Here is a 26831-nt window from a genome sequence, read left to right on the forward strand (position 1 = left end):
AGTGAAGCCAAATACACCTTGGACAGTTAAACAAAAAAAAATAAAAGAATGTTACCCTATACAATGCCACAGAAAAGTCACCCAGCAGCTTGAATCTCCACACTTCATTATCACAAGCTGGTATAACAATGGCCCAGGAAACTACGATGCACCATGGCGCACCTGGCCAAAAGGAGAGTTAAAACCTTAGCCAATCGCAGAGGTGCCTCAGGATAATTTGCAGAAAATAACTGGTGGAGCTTTTTGTTGTTGTGAAAAGCATCTCTGTTTTAATGTATTCCCTATTTCGTCTGACAAGATTTTAAAGCTCAACTGATTCAGCTTTTCACAAAGAGAAATAATAGCTGCTGTTGAGCTTAACAGACCTGGCACGTATTTCAGTGCCGCAATGAAACAGAGATAAAAACCTTTTCCTGTTGTGCTTTAGCTTTTTTAAACACAAGTGAAATAATGCTTTAAAAAACATCCCTGAAGTTCCTATTGTTTGCCATGTGCTGGTAAGCACACATTTTAGCCAACGGACACAGAAATTATTGGAGACCTGAAATGGCTGCCAGAGCCATCCCAGATAGATTCAGCCCCCTGCCCTAGCCTCTGCTCATAAGGCCATTACTTGGAGAGACATTAACAGCAGCATGAATGGACAGGCCCAAGAATCTAAACTGACTTCATCTTGCTGGTAAAAACCTTCTGGACAATTATGCTCCGTGGGTAGAGCTGTGACATCTGGATGACTCTCTCGGGATCAGTTTTACTTCGCACCAATGAGAATTATGCCTCTGTAGGAGCTGCAGGACTGGCCCTGCATCTCATAAAAGCGGCGTGTCTAACGCTATGCTTTTCATGTACCAAAGCCATGTCTCTTAACAGTGGTGTTTCAGCAAGCAGTCACTGTATTACAAAATCAAGAAAACCCCAGACCCACACTACACATTTAAATATTAGTTTAAGTTTTCAGGCACATCTTCACTATAAATTGCTTTTTAAACTCTGGGTGTTTCAGGCCCATCATTTCTATCACTTAATACCATTTAGCAGCCCTAGCAAGTAAGACAAACGAAGTAAGTCAACTGCTCCTGGAATCAACAGACACAGTAAAAGTTTTTGGTAACTTGATTTAGGTATACGTTGAGATTTTTATATGTATTTAGTATATTTCTTTAGGTTTCTCATTTTCACTTAGGTTTCATCTATTGGTCTTGTTAAGTCCACTTTGACCATATGAGTAGCAGCAGATGACCCTCCTCGGAGACCTGCCAAGAAAATCTGTGGTCTGGGTACATTGCTCGAGTTATCGTGCTTAGTCTGGGTGCTGACATCTTTTGGCAAGTACACTTGGGTGGAGTTCTCCCTTCTCAGATGGCTAAGATCAGTCTGCATGGCATGGGTTAACTTGCGACGCAAATTGGCCTAAAGACGCAGAAAGAATCACATTAAGCAAAATTTGTTTGAACATTTTAGCCCTAGCATTTACTTAGGTGTTACACATTCTGCATTTGCATATCGTACCTCCATGGGCTTCACAAAAATGTAACACTGAACACTTCATCCTACCCTAAATTCCTTGAAACTAACCCCTGAATCTAACAGAATGTGTGAACAAAACCATATGGAGCCCCACAATTATAAAATTTTGAGTCTTGTTGTTTCCATGTTTTTCTTTAGTAAATATGCTTCAAATTTTGTGAAACGCTTAAGACTTTGTTTTGTTAGAATGAAATGTAATTTTCATGTTAAGCTCTGCCAGTGCTTCAAATTTATTTCAGTCAATTGGAAAGTACACTGAATGTGATGGAAGGCGGATTAATCTCTTGGTATCTACAAGCCAAAACAAATCTGGGGATCCCAAACATTGTGGACAACTAAACTACAGGATCTAGCCTTTGGTTTCTACCAGATGTGATGAGATTTGGTGGTTGGTGTCACAGAGTATCAGATAAAAGGGAAAAAATACCTTCTTTCAAGTGATTACTTGTTAGGCCCTTGGCAAATGGCACAAGACAGGTAATCTATGGCAATAATAAAAGCCCTGTTTAATCATAGCAACTGCTGGAGATGCAACAGAATCATTTATGAAGTGTTAATATTACCAAATCAGCACTTAAAACAACAAAATGTATGTTCCTTCTTCTATGTCAGCAATGATACAAACCACTTCAAATTGTATGACATGTCGTTATCACTGAAATATACAAAATACAGTCTCACGTGGTGGGATTCTGACCCATACATGAAAGTGAGGAAGTCCCCAGTGTGCAGTCCCATAACTGGAGTCTGAAGTCCAAGTCCGTGGAGTGATTAAGTTGGCCTGTAATTGGGTGTTTGTACCAGGAAAAGCCAATACACTCTCCGGACTCCACTAGTGAGATCTGTAGGGACTGTAATGGAAGTTTAAATGCCTACAGGTAGACACAGTTCAGTATCTTAATCTACAATGGCATCTTAGGCACTGTGTCACAGGAAAATACAGAAAAGAACAATAATGAATTTACAGAAAAGATGTGATGGAAAGAAAGAGTATTTTATTATTTGTTTATTATTATTATTTTATTTTATTTTTCCCAATAAAGGGTTTTGCTGACAGCTAAAACGAGTGAATGCTGAGCGACTGCTATTGCAAGGAATACTGTATGCTTGTACAGAGAAACAAATGTGAGCTGAAAATTCTACTTCTAACATCGAATAAGTCTTGTTAACAATTCCTATTTTAATCCTTCAAGTTTTCTGGCTAAGTATAAACAACAGAAAAGAAACCCAAGGCATCTGAGCTTATCCTGTACCAAAACCCGCAAATATGCCCGTTGCTCCCCTAATAGCATCGGATTTACAGATGTGTTGGTAAGCTGCATCTGTTATTTCAGCACTTTGGCTCTAAATGTTTTATCAGCTCCATATTACAAATTCAGCATAGTCGGTGCAGACAAGTGCTTTTGCATGAGCCTTGTATTTTTTGTTTCAACCCCGCATCGCCAATCTCCCATACAGACGGCTGTTGCTAAGACACCCCGAGTACTTTGTCTCTAAACATTTCCAAGTAAGGAGCTACAAATTTGCTTGTAAACTCGTCAAGCTCAACTCTTAGAAAACATACACCTTTGCTTATGCTAAAGATAAGCATAACCACTGAGCACATCTTAGCACTTATGTACTTCTGCCCATTAGAGAAGCAAAATGAGGCTTTAAGATAGGCCACTTGCAAACCTAACTGGCTTCTTTTCATATACCTCAGCAACACCTATTGCTTAGAAGCCTTTGTAAACCAGCTAATACTGTCAAAAAAATCTCACTCTAAAAATTTTGATTTCCTTTTATAATGTTAGAAAGTTGATGGCAAGAAGAATGACAGAAAAGAAACAGGCCTCACAGCAGACAACAGGCCTCCATAGTGCATCTGTTCACAAAAAAGAAACCTCAAACCCACCTCCCTGCAGCATTCTGTGTCCAGTTATTGTTGGTAACTGCAATATTACCTACACTAACAAGTTCATTTTGATTGAATTGTGAAAACCTGAACAATTGCATGTGCTGGGAAAAGAAAAGCTTCTAGTAAGCAGCTTTCTAAATATATGCTGTTACTTCAGAAGCTTTTATGTATGTCGCCAACCCTCTGTGGGACTGTGATTTCCAATCCAACAGAAAATCATCATGATTTATATATAACAACCATTTCCTCTGGGTTACATATACAACAGAAAAGCTACTTGCTCTGTTTCTTACATATCTGGATTGGTTGTACATGAAAGAGGGGAATTTCACTTTCAAAAAAACCCAATGAGTTGGTTGGTTTTAGCAAACATGAGGATTCAAGATATGCCAAAAAAAAAAAAAAAGAGAGACTCATGCTTTGATTTCTTTCAGGGGTGGATAAGTTAGTTCAAAGAAAGCTTCTGCAGGGTGAACCACATTCAAAGGTATTCCTAACTGTTCTGCCTGCCAGTTACTATGTTTTTTCTCCTCTTACTTGATGGTGATATTAATATAAATTGTTCATCTTGCAATAAAGTTGTGCTTGACACAAACCCTTCTGCGACCCCATTTAAAATCAAATAATAAAAAAATACAAAAAGCAATTTATGTAGCAACATCTTCAAACTGTTAAACTTGGGAGTGGAGAAACAACTTTAAGATTCAGTGCTAATCAGTAAACTTATCACTTAAAGAAGGCAACTGAAAAAATAAGAATGAATAGACTTAGTAGTGGAAAGCACTGCTCAAAAAATGGGGAAAAAATTATTGAACCAGTTGTAACAAAGGCATGCAGCTTTGGGTAAGTTTAGACTCACGCTGCAAAGTACAATACTTTGCAATAATTTAGTCTGAACTCTGTTATCCGGCACATGAAACTCTGGTAGTAACAATACAAACCAATTTTATAGCTTTTCTTCTCAGTTCCCACTCATTCCATTCATAGGACTTCACAATAGACGGAGGCAAGATGTGAGTATCAGTCTGAGTGCTGCTGTCACATTTTGTGCTTGGTTTCATCAAATGTTTGTCTGCATTTCTTGCCTGGATAGAGGAAAAAAAGCCAACAAGCAAGGCATTAATGAGGAGAATGCAGGCATCTAAGACAGAATATGGATATGCATATTCTTAAAAGCAAACAGAAACCTGCAAACCTGTACATTGCAAGTAGGTAATGATTTTTACGTTCAACAATATTTTTGTTCCCCTGAACCCACTGAAAAGAAACCAGTCAGAATTTGTTGAATTTAATTTCTGACAGAAAACCCTTTAGGCAGATGCCACAGCTGAATTTCAGACTCCCCCATCCTGGGTAAGTGCTTAATCACTGGACTTTGATAAAAAGGGATCCCACCTCCACAGGCAGTATTTTATGAGGTAGGCACCTCAGTTACCATCACAAACAGACTAAAAATCATAAATAATCATCTGGAGAAATGCTTACATCTCTGCCAGAGGTAGGATATAAACCCTATCTTTCTCACCAAGGGTCAGTTCAAGACTGTGTACTTTGCATAGCTAGGGATTTAGAATTTACAATGTGTCACAGAGAAAATCTATACATCAAAATCAAGCCTTTGGATTTCACGTTGTAGCAGTGTGACACTCATTATTAACGAGCCCCCTTTTGTTCTGCAGTACATTCCATAAATCCTGTCCCCACATATCGCTACATGCTCATCCAGCACATGCTGATGAACTCCTGAGCTAAAGCTCTAGTTAATGTGGTATCTGGCTCATCTCCTATTGCATTAACTTATTGTCCCTTTAAGCTAGTTTTGCAATAATGGGGAAAAGAAACATCAGACATGGGATCTTCCTAGGATAAGGATGAGCAGTTTTCATCACTGCCATAATCCTTTGGCTCTACATACTCTCCTAGGAAGAGACAAGGTGAGAAGAAACATTTTCCCCTTATGCTGTTATCTACACCACAAAGGCCTGGAAGAGAGGAACCATCAGATGTTCTGTGTGAGAGGCAGATTATTATACTTCATCTGCCCTTATTATGTTCTAGAAAGGACAGATCAAGCAGTGATCCGACAGCTGTTCAGCAAGAGGCAGGGGCAATGTGCACCTGTGTGTATGGAGCAAGGTATTCAAACTGATGGTGAAGCTCGAGCAGATGAATTAGCTCTGCGTGTTCTTTTGCTTTTTCTACATTCAGCTGAATGAACTTATCTGGATCTTGAGCAAAAATGTAAGCAGATTCTTTGGAACTGAACACGTAACATCTGTCCTTGTGCTTCAAAATTCCAATAGCAGGATTTCCTAGGGAAAACAAAACAAAACAAAACAAAACAGAAACAAAATAAAATAGTAAATAGCACAATATCCAATACAAAAGACATATGATCTTGATTTAAAATGTTTCTCTCAAGTCACTTCATTTCCTTTTTTTTTTTTTTTTCTGAAATCAGCATAAATCCCTGAAATATTTTTAAATACAAAAAAGTATATTCCTTTAGGCCAATACAACTGCTTTTGACCAGTTTACATCCAGCATACCTTAATCTAGATCAGACTCCATGTCTGTGAGAAAAACAATGGATAAAACACCTACAGCAAAAGCATAAGAACAAATGTCCATGCCCAGAAATGTTCCAGCAAATACCGGATTGCAGATCAGCAATCAATTTACACCAAGGGGCATTACACTGAAGTTATGCGAGGGGGATGAAGCAGCTGAGAAGCTGGACAACAAATTAACAGAGAAAATTTAGTCAATAAAGGCCAAATAACTTATCAAGGAACACATAAATTGAGCTCACCTACAACGAATGACTCTTTCAGCTACTATTGTCCAGGAAAGACTTAGAATTATCGCAGACAGTGCCTTGAAGATATTAAATAGCACTATTCAGTGGCAATCAAGAAATGCTCAAAGAATGTCAGGAATTAGTAGGACACTAACAGAGGGGGAGAAAAAAAATATAAAAGCCTATATTATGCTATGTTTGCTGTATTACATTTTGTACCAATCCCTTAGAAAAAGAAAAATAACATGAAGTGAGCTGGGAGTTATCAGAGGCTTGAAATACTCTTCGCAGAAGGAAGGGTTAAAGGAACAGTCGTCTCCAGTATTAAAAAGAAGCAACCAAAGAAAAATAGGACTCAGGATTAGAAAACCATGAATTGCATGCAGGAGTTCTGATATAAAATGACTGTTTTCTGATTTTCCTAATAGAAAAACCATGAGCTGTGATGAAATTACCAAGCCAGAGCTTAAGCCCATCTCAGAAAGAGGTACTTTTTCATACTATACATAATTACAACTGTGGGACTTTTGACAATTAGAATATCCCATGGCAAACTCTGAATGGATTCCAAAAGCAATTAGGTAAATGAAAAACCTCTACCCATGATTATTTAACAGAAAGGTGAAAACACAACATTTATCTGAAGCAATCCCATAACCACTGACTGCAAGAACAAGGAAGGATATGATGAAGGAAGGACCATTCCTACCTGACTTCTCATGATCAGATGTAAGGCTAGAGAGACCTTCAGCCTAACCCATGACAGCTGTTCTCATGCACAATACTAAGTGTAATATATTTACACTGCTATTGAAACATAATTTTTAATAACGCCAAGAAGTGGCCACATATTCCTCCCAGCCTCCTGTAGGTTTAAAATAGTTCTATATGGATAGATTTTATAAAACACTGGAAGACAGAAAACAGAAAAAAATGGGGTAGCTGAAATACAACTTGTTCTCAAGACAAATGGCCCTATACCGGATCAAATAAATCCTACCATTAGTAGGGTTGCACCAAGTGCAATTTTGCACTATTCTATTCAGAGAAGACTTTCTATATTTTATATCTGCTGTTTAAATATATGTACGATGTAGGCACGAATGGGTGTGTTTCAACACACTGTTACACAAAATAGAAGGAATGACCATTTACAGGTGACTGTATGAAAACACATTAACAACAACAAACCTGCATTCAGTTGCAATGTAGGTTATACGGATGCACAGACAGCAGGAGGGAACATTTGTCCATCCCATTTCGTCTCTGCTTCTGCTTGTTTGTGCCTACTTTCTCTTGAAGCCCTCCTACCTTCTATTTTGGGCAGTTTATCCGGGTATTTTTTAAAGAAAAATATTTCAACGGGGGAAGTAAGTTATCTGGGAGTGAAAATTACACACATGAAATTACAGTAGTTCAGTTTTGACAAAAAGAGGATGCATTCAGAACATCTTCACATCTTCTCTTGTACTTGTGTACATGTGAAGTAAGGAGATCTAACTACAGAGCATACCTGGAAGGATGAGGCCTTTTACACCAATTGCATACGCACAGAAACCACGGTACTGGATTAGCAACTGATCAAAATTAGCAGTCGTCTCTGGAAAAAGCCATTCTTGGTTCTCAAAATCTGAAACGTTTACTCGTGTTCCTAAGAAATGATTTAACAAAACATCTGATGTTTAAAATATAATCATGTTACAGGACAACCTGATTATTATTATCTTCCCAAACTTCAGACCTACCTTAGAAAAGATCCTAAGGAACCAGTCCTGAAGGACTGAAAAGATCAGTTAAAAGCATTAGTTTTCTTTGGAAACAGGACAAAAGAGGAAGGTAATATCATATGGTCCCATTTTGGTTTCACCCACTCACACATTACCAATCTCCTTGAGTATAACATGGTTATTAGGGATAGCAACTTTACAAAAACACACTTCTGGCAAAAAAACAAAGCCCCATTATTTAGCTTTTTTATTCCTCCATTCACTTCAGAAGTTCTGAAAGGTGTAAGAAGCCATAAACTTAAGAAACTTAAAAAAAAATTAGAAGTATTCTTTCTTCTGACAACTCTGACATTTTTATAAGTTATGTTTGTAGCTACTAGAAATGTTTTAGTTTTATAATACATATGTATTTTATATATAATATATATTATATATATTATATATATATTATATATATAAAATAAAAGCCCAAACTGTACATGGAAAATAAATCCACACACTACACAGACTGCATTTTAATTTACTGTAGAAATTCTGATTATTAAAAAATCAATGTGTAGTTCCTTCTGTATGTAAAATTTAAATCATAAAATCTTGAGATGTTAAAGAAAACAAACCAAAAAATAGTAACTTTCAGTACCCATTGTTTCTCTTATCCTTTCCTCATCAGTTTTCACAGTCACTCCTTCCAGAAGAGATGTTAGCACTTCCTCAGGAAAAAGCTGCGATTGTGTTTCCAAGAACTGTTGCAGATTGTTAGTCATATTTGTGAGAAAGCTCAGGAGTAGCATCTCGTTCTGAAATCCAGTCCACACGTCATAAATTGCAACAAAGAGAGGCTATAAAATAAATAAAACTATCTGAAGTCTAGAATTGTTTTATGTCTGCAACATAACCCCAGTGCTGTGCACAACAACCCCTGATATGAGCAGAGCTGACCTACAAGGCCTTCAGCACCCCAAAAACCCAGGGGGAGCCTGGGGTTTTGAAAGTGGAACTGGTTGCACACTGGAACAGGCTCCCCAGGGAAGTGGTCACTGCACCGAGCCTGTCTGAATTTAAGAAGAGATTGGACTGTGAACTTAGGCACATGATCTGAACTTTTGGGTAGACCTGTGCGGTGTCGAGAGTTGGACTTGATGATCCTTAAGGGTCCCTTCCAACTCAGGATATTCTATGATTCTATGATTCTATGATTCTAACTCCCATCGCGCAGGTCCAGGCACCTACATCCAGCCTCAGAGAGGTGCAGGGTTTAGGGCAAAACTGGAAGCTGCCATTCCCAGCAGCAATGCTGACATAAACGTGTGCTCACCTACCAAAGAAGGCCCTCAGCTTTGAGTATAAGTGCTTAATTATAGTGATATTAAGTGTGCCCTGTTGCCCCTAAGTACAGGGCGTTTATGGGGAGAGGCTCAACAAATCTGAAACGCATGCCAGCAGCGCTGTGTTTTATGCATGTTCCCATCATTATTACATTAATGGTCAAAAGAGTTAGCTCTGGAATTCATCAGCATCTCTAACACTGTGGAAAAGTTATAGGTACAAAAATGGAAGAAACAAAGGGAAAGGAAGCAAGACCAAAACCATTCTTACTACACAAAAATTAGGATTAAAAGAGTATTAATGAAATCTACTGTGTTTACTAAAACAAAGGATTGCTACAAATATAGTACAGGAAGCAGCCAAGAGCAGACAGCTTCTAGGAAGAAGGGCAACGGGTATTCAGAAAGGTTAAATTCAGATCAGTGACCTGAATCTTCCTAGGCTCCTTCCACCATCCCGGGGAAGAAACAGGCTTTTCCAGAGGAAGTCAAAGAACCTAAACTGAGCTTTCTTCTCTCACATGCCTCCAAGAAAAGCCTACTCATCTCTTCCCTCTGTCTTTATCACTATACTGAAGTATGTATACTAAAGTGTGTATCAAGCACTTAACCCCCATGAAGATACAGAAGAAGAGAGAAAAACGGCTTTAAGCAGTGAGCAAATCTTGTTTATAAAATCACAAGCACACATAAGCTGAAGCATCAGTTCACACCTGAGTTGCACCTCAAAGTGCCATTGCCATGAGTTTCCAGCACAGATACCCTCATGGGAAGTGCAAAAAATACTCTGAGTAAGCAGGTGGGGCATGATCTGTCCTCTTCTCTCCTCCACATCAGGCTTTATTTTGCTTTCTAATTATTTGTTCTGAAGGATGAAATAAAACCTAACATATGTATAAAGGGAAGGCTAGTTCAGCAGCTACCTACACGGAATTAAAATGGTAGGCACATCACACAAAATAACGAGCTCTTCCAAAAATATATATTTATGGAAGCCTACTTTCTGATGTATTTCTCTCCCATATCCTTTTTATCATGCCATCATACTAATCCCAGGTTTTCATACTGTAAGCAGGCACCTTCTTTAAATGCTTACAGTTCACATCACTCATTCTCTCTTCCTCCCACACCTCCCTCCCATGTCCTGTAACCACCAACCAATTACAGAACATGGATTGCACAGAGGTACGTGTCTGCTCACTGCTCCCTAAGAAGGGCTCTAATTGTGTCTGTCCAATTACTTATTTTTCAGAGAGCTTGCAGAAAATGACATATTCTGAGAGCTCTGGGCTCTGAAAAGTTCAACTGGAACTGGCCAACGGATTCAGCAATTATTAGGAAGGGCAAAGAGACTGAAATCCTATCGCAGTAACCCAATTTCTTTAGAAAAATGTTACCAAGGAGCCATACTGTAATTGCAGGAATTGCTATCTGAAAGGATTTCAAAGCAATCACATTCTGATGTGCTATTATCAATATGTTCTAACAACTTCGGCAGGAACAGGAGAGAATATTTAAACAAAACAGGACAATACCATTTGTAATTCTACAACTACCGACAAACAACTCAAGATACTTAGAGAAAAATAGTATTTAATTCCTTCCCTCCATTTTGTACCTTGCTTTCCTTGTACCTTGAGATCAAGTCTGATAGTTTAGTCAACCCTTGAAAAACTACCGGGAGTGCTGATATAAAAGAGAAAATAATGCAGCCCATTTCTTAAAACAAACTATGCAAAAACACACCTGTATTTTTTTTTTTCTTTTTCTAATTAAAAACAAGTAAGTTTTCAATTCAAAATACTTACAAAAACTTCTTTGGTATCCACGGAAACCTTATTCTGAACTGTGTTTTTCAACTGCTCCATTGTTGTTGTAAACTGCACATTCATCTTTTCAATTTCTTGGGCACCTGTAATTGCATCAGACTGGAAAGAGAATGTACTTCAGGTAAGAAGTATGAGAGTCAAAAAACGAAATATTTAGTAACAAATATTTATGTTGATCTCTTTGTTCAATTATTTTAAAGCGCAAAATGAACCCTAACTTTCAACAAAATAATTTTTTTCTTGAGTGTTCAGGTATAAGACCAGGCACTTCTCTAACAAATACTAGGAATTTTTACATAAAACCTCAATGCTTTTGAAATGAAGAGAAATTAAAAAAAAAAAAAAAACATTAAAGAGAAACATTTTCTCAAGCTTTATGATGTACAGGAGAGTAACATAATTGTTGTAACATAACCCAGCTATTCTTAAAAGACAAATAAAAAGGTCTTCATAAGCAAAACAAGTTTTAGGAATTTAAATTGTGTTCTTAAGACTTCTGATGACTCCATGTGTGTTAGGGATGTCTACATCCTTAAACTGAGACGATTTATGGATTGAACAAGAATTTTTCTTTCATGTCTCTTTTGAGGGACAGCTTTTAATAGAAACAAATATTCCCATTATGCTTCTTCAATTCTATGCAGATATGAAGAGATCTGTTATTTCAGGTAGTCTGGCTTTTCTCACTAGGTATTTTACAGAAGAATCCCACTTTATATTTTCCAATCACCTACACAACGTCTAAGCAGATAGAGTATCAGTATACAAACAAGAAAAGCCCTGCCTTTTTAGTCCTTTCGTGATGAAATTAACCCCCCCCCCAAAAAAGGAAAGCTTCAGAAATGAAATGCAAGTGCAGTCACACTGAAGGGAACAATTAATTAATTTTGTCTTTTACCTGACAGTAGCAAACCCCAGCAAGTTAGATACAAAGCTCTGCATAAAGGTTATGTAGGCTCTCATATTCTGAGAAAAACCTGATTTCAATCATTTCTGAAACTTTTTTTTTTTAAACCCAACAAGATGTTGTCTCACCATAAGGATGCAGAGGAAGGCCTCGTATTGTCTCACACCGAACAGCGCTTCTTTTAGTTTGAAGGAACTAAGCTGCCTGTGTCTGTGCTGGTCTTCGTGCGTGGATTCCAACAGAGCTGTGTAACAGCGGGCTAGCACATGGCAAGTATTAAGACTGTCTTCAACAGTCCGTGTAGCTGATGGAATGGCTTCATTCAGAATGCCTGGCACTGTTTATATAGAATAAAAGAGATACACACAAAAAGAGTGATCTAAATCATTAGCAAACAGTTACAGGGCAGTATTAGGGCACAGCGGTGTCCCAACAAAACGTTGATTTCTAACCTCTATCCTTATACTCCCAACTGTTGGTGTATAGATCCAACCACCTGACTTACTAGTCAAGTTGTTCCAAACAGTCAGAATTACAGGTGTGGAAATGTCAAGTCAAGGACTGTGAGAAAACTTGCTTTATAATAGATGCAGCTCAGTTGCTAACACTGACATGGGTTTCCTGTGAGTCTTTAGGCAATCTGTGTAATTTTCAGTTCTCACTTTCCCCATCTGTAAAATTCAAGTAACAAAGGAAAATTCTTGCCCTGCTCTGAATATAGCTTTTGAAAAAATTCCAGGATACCAACTGACATTTTTTACCATTAAACAAGCAGAAGGATTCACAATCCAAAAGATTTTTGAGAACATGTTCAGAATCTGAAGGGGTTACTCTAAATTGTCAGAATACAGATAACGCCCCAGCAACTTTTCAGAATTCTCATTACACTTGCTCAACAGAAAATTGTAATTGGATTGACAGTGTTCTTTCAAGATCTTAATTATCTGCTTTTTAAGGCAAACCTTACACATTTAATTCACTTAATGGCCAAGGATCAGGGAACGAGTTATCTCGAGGTAAATCAGTGCATCAAGTTAATGCATATAATCCTTCTACATAAACCACACCGGATTCTCTTTTAGCAAAATAGTAGAAGCCTACATGGAAACCTATAATCAAATACTAAGTATGTACATTTCCTCCAGGTTTACAGGCCCTGGGTCAAAGCTGTTTATCTAGAGAGAGGGGATATTATCGGAGCCACTCCAACAGAGAAGGCCAGGAACAAGTAATTGGGGATTCACAACCCAAAGGCAGTTGTATACTTACGGTCATCAATACCCTTTCCTCCTTTCCCACACTCCTTGTTGAACAATCGAATCCCTGTGACTAGCATGGCAAGATTTTTCAGCTGTTGCTCTTTATCCTTCTTACTGAGCGAGATGAACACAACCAGCGCTGTCTGGGGGAATATACTCTGCAAGGCAGCTAGAACCATTGCAAAAGGTGAGAAAGCCCTTGGTATGAGGAATCGGAAAATAAAATGATTAAACAAGCAAAAATAACCTCTCCTGAACAACAACTGCACAAAGTAAAAATTATGGCAAATTTAGACCTCAGGGCTGAGCAGTGACAGTTCAGGCAGCAAGCATTCATCATGGTTTACCACATCTATATCTAAAGATCAGCAAACAGAAGGTAATATTTTATTTTTCAATAAGAAAAGTCCAATCTCAAAACTGGGAGTTTACTGACCTGTTACCTCCCTGACAACCTCAATATCTGTTGGGGATCCCAGGCCAGAGCTCAGCAGCATGTAGCTAACAATCATTTGATACACTCTCTGCATTTCATCTTGCACGCGAGGACGACTGTCTGTGATATCTCTGACCAGAGGAGCCAGCCTTCCCTCCAGAACACGATGCCGCTCTCTGAGTAATTCAGCTAAGAAAGAAGGGCAGTTAGAAACTGATGTCTAAATTCTTTGGAATTTGGCTATACAGAGGGTGCAATTCATTACCACAGTCAAAGAGCCACTTTAACTGTAGCACAGCTCTGAAGCACAGGTGTTCAGAGCACTGTACCTTTATAATTAACAGCAGTGGAGTTAACCATTAGTACAACTAGTATCAGTCAATAGAGGCCAGAGAAATATCCAGGCCAGCTTAAAGCAGCAATTCTGGCTTTCTGGGCTCCCCTGATAGCAGTAGGACCCAGAATACCTAACATACACACACATACACCCTAAAGTTACACACCCAGCTCTGAACACCACCCGAGATCTCAGAAGTCCTCTTACTGGAGTTACTGAGCTTGTTGAGTCCAGAAGGCTTTGGAGCCTAATTCTGCTAACTTTTGTTTTTAATATATGCTAACAAGAAAACACTTTCATGATGCCCCTTGCCACCTCAAACATTTACTTTTTGTCTACGTCTGATCTGTGTTTTCTATGTCCCAGCCAGTGCTTGCTGTCTCACTGAGGTCTGAGTTTACAGTCAGAGCAGAGACTGTAACCCCATCTCACTTTGCTTCCACTTCCACATTCCCACTTCGAGACCATAAGAAGTTACCACTGATGGGACCAAAACAGACTTGGTTAAAACTGTCGCTGTTCAAGGTTACTCATCTCTCTTAATTATCAATTATTGATAGAATAATAGGTTCTCTTCCAGATACATGAGTGAAGTTCTGGTTAGTGTTTCTTTTTCAGATATGCAGGTGCAGCCCAAGCTTTTCTTGCTGAAGAAAGCTAGCCAGCGCACCTGAAAACAGAATTGTTCCAAAACCATCTAATACAGTAAGTCTCTCAGACAGGAGGAGACGAATGTACTCTCAAATGCAGTGCACATTTTTTCCCTAAAATATCCATACCAAAACACAGAACTCTTGTACAGTACATCTCTCCAGGGATTTCTATTTTGCTTTGCTGCCAGCAGTCATTTAACAGGAATCAGTATTAGCCCTACAGAGAGATCATAAAATCTAAACTCAGAATCAACCTCTTCTATTCAAACATTTATCTGTATTGAAATTACCTCGGTTTGCATAGTTCATATCAAAGTAAACTTGCATCTTAATTGTGCTCAGGGATGGGTTTGTTGTGTCAAGCAGTCTGGTAACACAAAGCTAAGAAGAGAGACAGAAAAGTGAATTCTTTCTAATTCCTGGAGAAACTTCTAAACTGTGACTATGTGACAAGTTTTATAACAGCAGCAGAGCACCTCCCCTTCATTCTCTAGACATGCCATGAATACTATGAAGTATAACGCATTTACTAACATGAGGGAACATAGTCCAGTCTTTAGCTACAGAGCTGTGATAATAAAGTATCATTAGAGACTTCTAAGTGTTGGTATCAAAATAAAATGGTCTTAGAGGTACAGGAACAGGTACCAAATAATGGTATGGTCTTAGCTAAGTACTGACACTCACCCTCATGTCAAAATTACCTGGATAAGATTTTGCACATCTCTTTTTGTAAGGATTTGATCCACATTAAATTCATTTCTTGGATCTAGAACAACAGCTTTCACCTAGAAATTGACAAAAGAAAGCTATTAGTTTATATCTCAGCATATACTCTTTGCAGTTAGCATTTTAAGTTCTGAAAAATCTCTGGTGTAGACAGCGCTTCCTCAGCCTTAAGAGGAAATAATTCAAACTTAAGTCGTTTAACATTAACTTCTCTTCCCCTTGTGATTTATTGACAACTCGTGTTCCTGTAATCACCCTTCTTTGCAGCAAGCCAGAATGCCACATACCTGTGAGACTTCCAGATGGAGTGAACAGCTTTGCAGGAGCAACTGTTCACAGTGACTGGGTCCAACGTTTAGGGAACGCAAGGCAGAAGAATATTATTTATACATTTACTGCACAGAAGGAACTACCACAGAATTATAATTCAAAGTGGGAATTTGCAAATTTTGTTATCTGTAAGATCACTAAGATACTTCAAATTATAAAATTGTGCAGATAATTACTTGATAACATTTTAAAAACAAATACAATTTTTACTATTGTTTAGTTCCATTTCAATCTTTGATAATGAAACAAAGTCAGTCTATTTCACTTGTGTTGCCAGTTTCTATTTCAAGTCTCAGACATAAGTGGAAAAAAATCTATTTGAAAATAAATACTTTGAAAAGAGCATTTTAAATACAGCTCCTTTAAAAATGGCCTGGAAATATATTTTTTCTAAGCAAAGTTTTATAGCAATCCATTATGTTTGTTTACAGACTTCTATGTTGGTGTTGTATGCATCAGTATAAATGCTTGCCCTTTGGATAAAAAATCATGTTGTTCTGCATACAGGGAGATATTTGCATGCTTGCAAATGGTATTTATGCTGACTGTCTTGCAAGCCACATAAGTTTTTATCTGATGAAAATTTTCATGTTTAATTGATTAACACTGCTTTTGAACTCCAATGTATTTTTAAAGACATGGTGTTAACCTTTAGCTAGTTAAAAACAAGCAAACAAACAAAAACAGCTTAACAGTATTGCTGTGAACCATTTATATTCATATACAGGCTTATTGAGAGCTGATTCTTACAACATTAATAAAGAACCTAACTCCATCTTTCTTCAGGTGCATTCAGACTATATTTTGCACTACTGCTGTGTCTTGTAAGAAGAAATGCCAAAGTGTATAATGTATTTTAGGATATTAATAGTTGAACAGTTGTCCACCAAGGACAACACAAAGATTGATTCTATTTCGTTTCTAGTTTAACTGTGATCCAATCTTATTCCTCCAAATATTAAACCCATTTACAAAACCCGTCCATGCCTAAACACAGAAAAAAAAATAAAATCCATCAAAATAGATGGAAGAGGTAAATGTTAAATCACAAAGAATAAATATATCTGTTGCAATGAACCACCTATGGTATCATAACTTTTTGTTCATTTAGAAAGGTGGAAGAAATGTTATTAAAGCTCAGAAACAATCCTCATTTGCACTTTAGAATGGAAAAAAAAGGGGGAAGGGGGGTTATCTGTCAATGGAAGAAAAATGATGGAGAACTCCTGCTCTGAGTTCACAGAAATCCCAGGGCTCAGGACCTACAGCCTTAAGTTCACAGTCATGGCATTTCAGACAAATGAAATACTTTCTGAGGTTGCTAAGACCCAATACTGAATATCACTGAACTTCTTCATGTGGACAATCAGAAACTGAGACATTTCAGAATTAATGTCACTCCTGAAAGCCTCAGCTGCAGCCACTCCTGCTTTGGCACCCTGACATGAAGTTGGTATTTGATGTTTATTGATTTTTAACACCATAGAAAGATTTATTCCCTTGCTCCACATCATAATGGGTCCAGAGGAGGGCTGTGAAGTTGATCAGAGGGCTGGAGAAAGGCTGAGAGAGCTAGGGATGTTCAGCCTGGAGAAGAAAAGGCTCCAGGGTGACCTCATTGCAGCTCTTCGATACTTACAGGGGGCTTATAAAAAAGATGGAGAGCAACTTTTTGCTCAGTCAGATAATGACGGGACAAGAGGAAATAGTTTTAAACTAAAAGAGGGGAGATTTAGATTAGAGGTTACAAGGAAATTCTTCACTCAGAGGGTGGTGAGGCCCTGGCACAGGTTGCCCAGAGAAGCTGTGGATGCCCCAGCCCTGGAGGTGTTCAAGGCTGGGTTGGATGGGGCTTTGGGCAACCTGGGTGGCATCCCTGCCCATAGCAGAGAGGGTGGAACTGGATGATCTTTAAGGTCCCTTCCAACCCAAACCATTTTATGATTCTATGATCATTCATTCTGGGTAGTGTCAGCAACTTTGGGAGAACTACTTACATTATATAAAATTTAAGATCCTGAATCATGCAAGCCTTGAAAAGAGGTTTGAACTGCCAAGCTAAAAGCATCCAGGTTTGGAAATTCTACATGCTCCTTTAGCAATATATAGGGAGGGGGAGAGATTTTATTGACCATAATAGAATCTGAACGTGACTGGAAAAATGCCCAGATGGATTCATGAAACCCCTACAACATTCCACTTGCTCTTACCATGAAAGCTACCAAGGTTTCAGAAACAGCCTGTCCCTTGGCGGCACATTCTTGTCCTACTTTGCGGATGATGGTCTTTATGATTCCTTCGGTCAGCTCGCCAGACATAGCGGTCAGACACCACCCTGACAGGCCTGTATGACTTCTCCCCACTCTTTTCAGTGCCCAGCTCCCACCGCACCACTGCGGGCAGGGAGGACACTTGTACCACAGCCTTCTGCGGCCTCTTTTCGGTCACCGGCGGGCTGCTGAGGGCTGAGGGCAGTTCCAAGCGGCGAGCACTTAACCTAAAGCAGCAGGGGCAGGGAGGAAAGCGAAGGCGGGTTGTAAGAGCAACGCAGCTCTCCGCTGCCGACTGGGGACAGCCCGGGGCCTCCCACCCGCCTCCCGCCGCCGCTTTTGGGGCCGCTCCCCGTGCCGCCACCTCACCCCCAAACCCCAAAGCCCCGATCTCACCCCCACCACCCGGCCCGGCCCGGTGGCAAGCTGGGGCTGCCTCCAGCCGGGCACAGCCGCTGCCTGTTCCCGTGGAGACGGAACCGCCCCGGGGCGGGCCCGGACCCGGGCCGCGGGGAGGCGTGGGGGGGGGGGTCTGGGGGCGTGCGGTGCCTGTGGAAGCACGGAGCCATCTGGGTGGGAAAGGTCTTTATGGCATCAAGTCCAGTCTAACCTAGTGCTGACAGGTTCACCGTGTACCCAAGCACCACATCTGCATGTCTTTTGAATACTTCCAGGGACGGTGACTGCACTACCTCCCTGGGCAACCCGTCCCAATGCCTGACTGCTCCTTCTGAGAAGAAATGTCTCCTCATTTCTAACCTAAACCTCCCCTGGTGCACCTTGAGGCCATTCCCTCTAGTCCTATCACTAGTTATCTGTGAGAAGAGGCTGACCCCCAGCTCCCCACACCTTCCTTTCTGGTAGTTGTAGAGATCCATAAGGTCTCCCCTAAGCCTCCCCTTCTCCAGACCAAACAACCCCAATTCTCTCAGCCGCTCCTCACAGGACTTGTGTTCCAGGCCCCTCACCAGCTTTGTTGTCCTTCTCTGGACATGCTCCAAGGCCTCAATGTCCTTCTTGTACCGAGGGGCCCCAAACTGAACACAGCACTCGAGGTGCAGCCACACCAGAGCCAAGTACAGGGAGATGATCACCTCCCTGGTCCTGCTGGCTACACTGTTCCCGATACAAGCCGGGATGCCTTTGGCCTTCTTGTCTACCTGAGCACACTGCTGGCTCATATTCAGCCAGCTATCAATCAATACCTCTAGGTCCCTTTCTGCCGGGCAGCTTTCCAGCCACTCTTCCCTAGCCTGTAGCACTGCATGGGTTTGTTGTGCCCCAAGTGCAGGGCCCAGGTTGTTGAACCTGAGCTCAGGACATCCTTGTAGGCCTCCTGAGTGGCCTGCCCCTTCTTCCAAATGTCATAAACCGTCTTTTTCTTCCTGAGCTCTAGCCACAGCTCTCTGTTCTGCCAGACCAATCTTCTGCATGCAGGGACAGCCTGCTTTTAGGATTTCCTTCTTGAAGAGTGTCCTGCCCTCCTAAGCTCCTGTACTCTTCAGGAATGCTTCCCAAGGGATATTGTCTCTTAAGTCTCCTAAAGAGGACAGTCTGCTTTCTGGAAGTCCCAGGTAGCAGTTCTGATAACCCGCATCCTTACTTTTCCAAGAATCGAAAGCTTTTATTTCATGATCAGCCTCCAACCTTCACATCACCCACAAGCCCTCTGTTTGCAAGCAAAAGGTCCAGCATGAGTGACCTTGGCTCACTCACCAGCTGTGCCAGGAAGTTGTCTTCCACTCCCTTCAGGAACCTCCTAGACTGTTTCTCCTCTGCTGTGTGTATACACGTGCATGTCTGCATATATGCAAAGCATATGTATGTAGAGGCAGGGGTATAGATGCGCATGTCTATGTAAACCTCGACAGGCAAACTGTGTATATGCAAGCAAAAAGCAAGCAAGCAAGCAAGCAAGCAAGCAAGGCAGTTATACATTTGCCAAAGAAAAACATGCTTTCAGGAGAGGTTTGCAGTCTCTGTTAGACCATAAAAATTAATTTAGCTTGTCAGTAAGCTACTGAAGTTGCAGAACACTATTTCACGTTCAAAACATTTGGATTGCTCCCCTATAATTTCTGTTGAATTTAAGTTTTAAATGGAGTTTCTGGAAATGGAGGCCTGGTTTATCCAGTGTTCTTGTAACTCGAACTAAAGACCCTTTTTCCCTCCTCAAAAATCCTCTACGCCCAGCTACTTAGAGCCGGTGTCATACTCACTTGAAAGACAGATAAACTATTCCCTCTAGTGGTGTGTCTGAGCCACTCTCTTCTAACAAAACATGCTCAGCAAAGAGATTCTTAGGTCTGTGATGCAAGGATTTTAAATGTTAGTTTGCAGAATCTTTAAAACAACACAGTAGTTTTAAAATTACTGCAAAGGTTGACACCCTAGTCCTTTCTTCAAGGGAAAGCTTACCACCTGCTTGACAAGTCTGCTTGCAGCTCAGTTAGCTTCTTGCTGTGTTCAGGCCTCCTCTGCTGGGTGGCTGCAGAAGCAATGCAAGGCACCATTTACATCTATCTGAAGATGCACCCAGGTGCAGAAATTTACTAGACAATCCAGGATCCAAGCAGAAGTTGAGTTACCATCTCTTTCTTCATTGCTGAAATTAAAACATGAGTTTTGCAATGCAGATTTTTGTTTGCTACATTTCAGGGTCCTGAAACTACCTTGATGCAGAAACTAATGTGTCATTGGTTGCACTTCCATCTAAGCATCAGGAAGCACTTCTTTCTGTGCAGCTGTTGGAGCACTGGCACAGGTTGCCCCACCTGTGGAGTCTCCATCCTTGGAGATCTTCAAAAACCATCCAGACATGGTCCTGGGCACACTGCTCTGGGTAGCCCTGCTGGAGCAGGGGTTGGAGCTGATGGCCTCCAGAGGGCTCTGCCAACCTCAGCCACTCTGGGATTCTGTGATCTGTGCTTCTTCCAAAGGAGTAGTGCAAGGAAAGCACAAGAATGAAAAGACTATCCCCTTTAACAGGGAAATATACTCAATCCATCTGGCTTTTAATATTTTCAGGGAATCACACAGAAGTCTCACAGTCAGAAATCTACACTGTGAGGGCAGAAGTGTAATGCCACAAACAGAGTTTGTCCGTTCACAGTAAAACTGGTTTTTGAAGCTGAGAATGTTTTGGTGCATGGATTTTTATCCCCTCTTCCTTCTCAAGCATGCACATCACCAACCAGAGGCCCTGTCCTCATGGTACCCTGCTCAGAGCACACTGGGGTGCCAGCAAGCTGCACTGACCTCCTCTGCTCTAAGGACACATTCACACAAGAGCATGCAGCACTATTTTAAGTTTCCAGGCCTGTCCTGGAAAGCTGTGCAAGTGGTAGGTATACACCCATTTCAGGCTCTTTGATGCAAGGTGCAGACGGCTTCTTCACATGTAAGGGAAACCCAGATGACATCTACAGCAATTATTTAAGGTATCATTAAGGGTTTAAGCCTCCCTATTAAAATATGGTAAACAAACATTAAATTATTCTTCTGCTCTCTTCTCCCAGCTCCATCATTTTGCTGCTGGGTATGCCTGCTCCGTGTCTACCCCCAGTTCCCATCATATCAGACTTTCACCACAAGCATGAGGGTACCTGACATGGAGCATAGACTTACTCATTGTACAGAGAACTCAGGTCAGGGAAGCTGAGAGTTGTCCCTGTGATTAAAGTGTCTCCAAGGCAGCAAGATTTTGCTGACCAAAGAAATCCAGTTTGGATTTAACCTTGAAAATAATAAAAAAAATCTCCCAGGTTTCATTCATATGTACCACAGCACAACAGGTTTACCCATGATTTTATAGGAAACAAAGCAAAGCAAAACAAAACAACACAGTAATGTATAAACCCAGTTAACAAATATATTATTGTTAGCCTGGATCTTTTGGCCAGCACAATGGATGCACTGTACTTGCTAGGTTACAGAAAAGGGTGGGGAGCAGAATTATTTGTCCTTCAAACCTTTAGAGAGGAGGGAGCGGAGAGATTCCAGACATACCATCACTAAGTGCCTCAACTGGAAACTCCTGCAAAAGATGCATTATTCAGCTGCATTCAGATGAATCACTACCTAAGGCTCTGCAGCAACTTTAACATTTCAGTTAAGGCATTAATAAAAAATAATACAGATCAAGAGATTTTTCCATTAATCATCCCTCTTAAAAATCGCTGTAAATTAGACCTGGGACTCATGCACTACTTGTTATGGATCAAGTAGTTCCCATATCTACATTTTGAGTTATTTTTTAAACCAGTGCAGCTTGGCCAGAAGCCCACACTGGTATTTCATGGGTTAGCTAGCTATTAACTAGTCCTTATGTCTGCACAGCTGATAAAAAATCAGTGACTTCATTCTTTTTACAGGAGACTACCTTCTTGCACAATGCTAAAATAAGTCCTCGTAACAGTCCCAAATCCCACCAGTATGCAAAAAAAAGGAAAAAATGTGATATACTGATTTCCCTACAAGCCGAAGAAGTGTAATAAACTGCTGGGCAGCATCCCATACTGATGGGATCCATCAGGAAATCAAGGACTGGGGACTATCTTCTTGGGCTATAGGAACTTCTTCCAAAATTGTGGAAACACAACTATCCAGGATGCAGATGAAGGAGAGAATTGTCTAGGAAATATGTTGCTATGGCTCTGACCCCATTAGTGGAGAAGAAAACTGTACTAATAACAGGACAGTAAAAATGCTGCAGTTTGTAAATCAACTTCTCACCCAGCTCACTCTTTTCCAATTACAGATTTCTCACTTCTGCAAAGGGATGCTCGCTTCAGTACAAGGATGCTCTTCATTCAACTGTCAAAATATAAGAGCATGATCAGTGAGTCAGACTGGGAGGGGAAGAGGATCGTTACCCACACTACCCCAGAAACAGAGCCCTCCCTGCAGTGTTTTCCCCGTGTCAAGACATTAGCTGGGAACCAACCCACCAAATGGATGGATGCCCTTGAAATTATGTACAAATTTGCAAATCCTTCTCCAAAATTCTGACCTTTGCTGCCCCAAAGCAATTCTATTCCCACTGCAGCTTCTCTCCCCTAGAGCAGCTATTAAGGTTTAAGATCTTGTAGATTTGTGATGAATACTTGAGTAACACTTTAGACAGCTGTGCCTGTAGCAACCTTCAAAAGGAGTGCTATAGACTGGAAAAAAAGGTGATTTTTTTTTTTCACATCGTGGGAAGCCTGGTAACTGTTAGAGAACCAAAGAGCAGCTGAGTTAGCAGTTCTTACCTTTTACTTTTAAAAGTAAATTCTAAGACTTCTACAGATGCACAGAACTGGCCAGCTGCAATTGTTTTTTTCAGTCTCACATGTCAGCTAATCTTGTTAAGGGATATGGAAAAAATACTTAGATAGAAAATGCCATGACGAGATAGGAATCCAATTTGTGAAATTACAAGTACAGAAAACAACTGATGTAGAAGTAATTTAGTAAAGTCATTTAGCTGTAGAAATAGAATATGATTGAAAAGGACTTAGGGATGGTCATTAAGTCCATTTTGCTGAAACAAGGAAAGGAATACTTTTCCCTGGCATGCACAAATATTTAAGAAGGACAGTTGGTTTTGCTTTGAATCAAATGCATGTTGTATATGAAATTTTGAATCCTTTGCTAGGGCATTTTACCAGGCTGACTCTCTGTGACCTCCCATTCAGCTCCTTCCTATCACGTGGAGACAACTGAAGTGAAACTGGACGTTTTTTCCAAGTCTTTATTCAGGTGTGATCTGGAGGCCATAAAGATGTGCAGACCGATTCCAGTACACAGCCACATGTACAGAGCTCAGAAGGGTTTTGAGAAAAGAGTACCCACCCTTTACATTTTATTTTTTTTTTGGGGGGGGGAGGTTAGAGATGGGTCATGATGTGCACAGATGTTTTAGTGGCAGATTAGAAGATTTTAAAATATTTGTAGATATATAAAACCAGGGCTCTCATGTGCCATAGCAAGACGTTGCTTTACTGAGAAATATAATGTGAAGCAAGAGCTTCCAAAAAGCCTTAATTCTGGGTGTCTGTTCCAGTTAGTTATTGGTAAATTCTGAGTTAAAATCCCAGAACTAGACAAATTGCTGCTTCTTGCTTTGCTCACCACCCTAAAACAAACAAACGAATGAACAAACAAAACTAAAACAAACAAACAAACAACAACCAAAAAAAACCAAACACATACACAACATATAAAATGAAACTGAAGTTATGGCCATGAAAGAATAGGTTTTTGATTAATGTTTTTACTTTAGAGGCCAATTCACGATCTCTACCTACAAGGTCATTCCTTGCTCTGCTAGATTGCTATACTTGCAGTCTTGTCTAGGCAAAGTAGCAGTATTTGCACGAGGCAAATACAGTAGGGAGTTTTGATTCAAAGTAATCTGCAACACTAATGAACATGAGGATGGCATTTCACTGAGAATTCATTAGTTCAGAAGAGATGAGCTATGTTGTGGTTGGTAGCTGAGGGGCAGTCTTTATTTGGGGCTTCTGGTTTCCAAGAAAACTTTAGGTAATCAGTCTCCTCTCAATGCTGAAGACTTGAGGAAGCAGCAGGAGCAGGGACACCTTGAAAGCATCTCTACAGCACTGTGGTGACAGACCTCAGCATCGTCAGCCTTGTGCTCTCCATCAATTCAATGAGGCTGCAAGGCTTATCCTGTTTGGTATTTATGAAATATCCTAATGCTTAGGAATAATATTGATGCTTCAAGTGACTGAATGGATTAAATCCCTATATTTTTTCGTCCTTCAAAGCTAGCAAATCTTTAGAAGCAATGCTGAGTCATTACAGCATTACCTAATAATTTACCCCCAAAGGAAACAGATTCTGAGACAGACTCAGCCAGCGCTAGTGCCAACAGACAGTATGAGATTTGATGTTGTACTTTTCAGCGTCCACATACAGAAGAACTATGAATGCTGAGACAAAATTATTAATGCTAGAGCTGCAAGGGTTTTTCACAATGATGTGGAAGAAGCAGCAAGGAATTAAGTCCTTTTTAAGTCCTAAGAATTAAGTCCTAAGACTGCACACCTGCTAGGCACGAAGAATTATGTTTGCCTTAAAGTACCAAGAGCTGGGAAAAAAAGTCACAATAATATAAACAAAAGATATTTTGTTCATGCATATAGTTGAGCTAACCAACTCTGGGTATAATAATCATAAAATCCTAGAATCACAGAATATCCCAAGCTGGAAGGGAAGCACAAGGACCATCGAGTCCAACCCCTGGCTCTGCACAGGACCACCCCAGAATCAGACCCTATGTCTGTGAGTGCTGTCCAAACGCTTCTTGAACCCAGCCAGGCTCGGTGCTGTGCCCACTGCCCTGGGGATCCTGTCCCAGTGCCTGACCACCCTCTGGGTGCAGAACCGTTCCCTAACCCCCAGCCTGACCCTCCCCTGTCCCAGCTCCATGCCGTTCCCTCGGGTCCTGTCGCTGTCCCCAGAGCTCAGAGCTCAGCGCCTGCCCCTCCACGCCCCTCGTGAGGGAGCTGCAGGCCGCCATGAGGCCTCCCCTCAGCCTGCTCTGCTCTGGGCTGAACAAACCAAGGGAACTCAGCTGCTCCTCATACATCTTGCCCTCTAGATCATTCACCATCTTTGTAGCCCTCCTTTGGACACTCTATAATAGTTTTATGCCCTTCTTATTCTTTCGTGCCCAAATCTGCACAGAGTATTCGAGGCAAGCCCACACCAGCACAGAGCCGAGCAGGACAATGCTTGACCAGCTAGCAATGACGTGCCTGATGCACCCCAGGGTACAGATAGCACCAGGGTACACTGCTGTTTCATGTTCAACTTGATGTCAACCAGAAACCCCAGATCCTTTTCCGTGGGGCTGCTCTCCAGCCTCTTATCTCCCAGTCTGTACATATAGCCAGGGTTGCCCTTTCCAAGAAGCAGAATCTGGCACTTTCTGTTGCTAAATGTCATACGAACTGTGATTGCCCAGCCCTCTAGTCTATCAAGATCTCTCTGCAAGGCTTCTTGAGGAGTTGACTCCTCAAGGGATTCAACAGCTTCTAGTTTAGTCATCCATAAACTTAGTATACCGTCAAGTCCTGCGATCATTTATGAAAATATTGAAAAGAACTGGCCCTAAAAAGGAGCCCTGTTGAATCCCACTAGTGACTGGACACCAGCCTGATGTAACCCCATTCACTAGAACCCTTGGAGCCCAACCCATCAGCCAATTGTTCACCCATCACATTATGCACTTGTCTAGCTGTATGTTGGACATTTTTTTCAGAAGGATACTGTGAGAAACAGTTTCAAAAGCTTTGCTGAAATCAAAAAAAAAAAGATTACATCAGCTGGCTTCCCTTGGTCAACTAGGTGGGTGACCTTGTTATAAAAGGAAATTAAGTTCCTTAAACAGGACTTTCCCCTCATGAACCCATGTTGGCTGTGACCATTGACTGCATTGTCCTTCAGGTGTTTTTCAATACCTCCCAAGTAAAAATATCTCCCAGTATAAATGACTGGGACCTCTCTAGTTTCCCAAGACCATTGAAAAATATTTAAGAGATGTCTTGCAATGCCATCAGCCAGTTCTCTAAGTACCCTGGGATGAACAGACTTAGGCTCCATAGGCTTACCTGCATCCAGCTGGAGTAGCAAATCCTGCACAAATTCAGGGTTGGCTGGGAGTTTATTGTTCCTGAAGCCATAGTCCTCCAACTCAGGGCTTCAGGGGTCCCACCAGAGTGGTCCCCCATCATCAGTGTTGAAGACAGAGGTAAAGAAGGCATTAAGCATCTCTAAGCATCTTTGTCTGCATCC

General features: G+C 40.7%; 1 protein-coding gene across 9 annotated transcripts in view; it reads right to left on the reverse strand.

Moving 5' to 3' along the window:
• Nucleotides 1-838: 838 nt before the first annotated feature.
• CFAP206 (cilia and flagella associated protein 206) overlaps nt 839-26831 on the reverse strand; it is a 31538-nt gene continuing 5545 nt past the window's right edge. For 2 of the 9 annotated variants that reach the window (XM_035319937.1, XM_035319938.1), the window contains exons 3-13: nt 15402-15485; nt 14988-15078; nt 13708-13896; nt 13282-13440; nt 12141-12349; nt 11085-11204; nt 8592-8790; nt 7738-7875; nt 5543-5736; nt 4366-4509; nt 839-1410 (exon numbers count right to left, since the gene is read on the reverse strand). In XM_035319937.1, the coding sequence (XP_035175828.1) occupies nt 1180-1410; nt 4366-4509; nt 5543-5736; nt 7738-7875; nt 8592-8790; nt 11085-11204; nt 12141-12349; nt 13282-13440; nt 13708-13896; nt 14988-15078; nt 15402-15485 (1758 nt within the window). In that variant the 3' untranslated portion in view covers nt 839-1179. Of the gene's footprint in view, nt 1411-4365; nt 4510-5542; nt 5737-7737; nt 7876-8591; nt 8791-11084; nt 11205-12140; nt 12350-13281; nt 13441-13707; nt 13897-14987; nt 15079-15401; nt 15486-17966; nt 18215-20447; nt 20842-21631; nt 21763-21997; nt 24145-26831 lie in introns of those variants that run through there. The other 7 variants (XM_035319942.1, XM_035319941.1, XM_035319943.1 and 4 more) reach the window with 7 other exon arrangements.

This window comes from Oxyura jamaicensis, chromosome 3 (assembly GCF_011077185.1).
Source record: "Oxyura jamaicensis isolate SHBP4307 breed ruddy duck chromosome 3, BPBGC_Ojam_1.0, whole genome shotgun sequence".
Lineage (NCBI taxonomy): Eukaryota > Metazoa > Chordata > Aves > Anseriformes > Anatidae > Oxyura > Oxyura jamaicensis.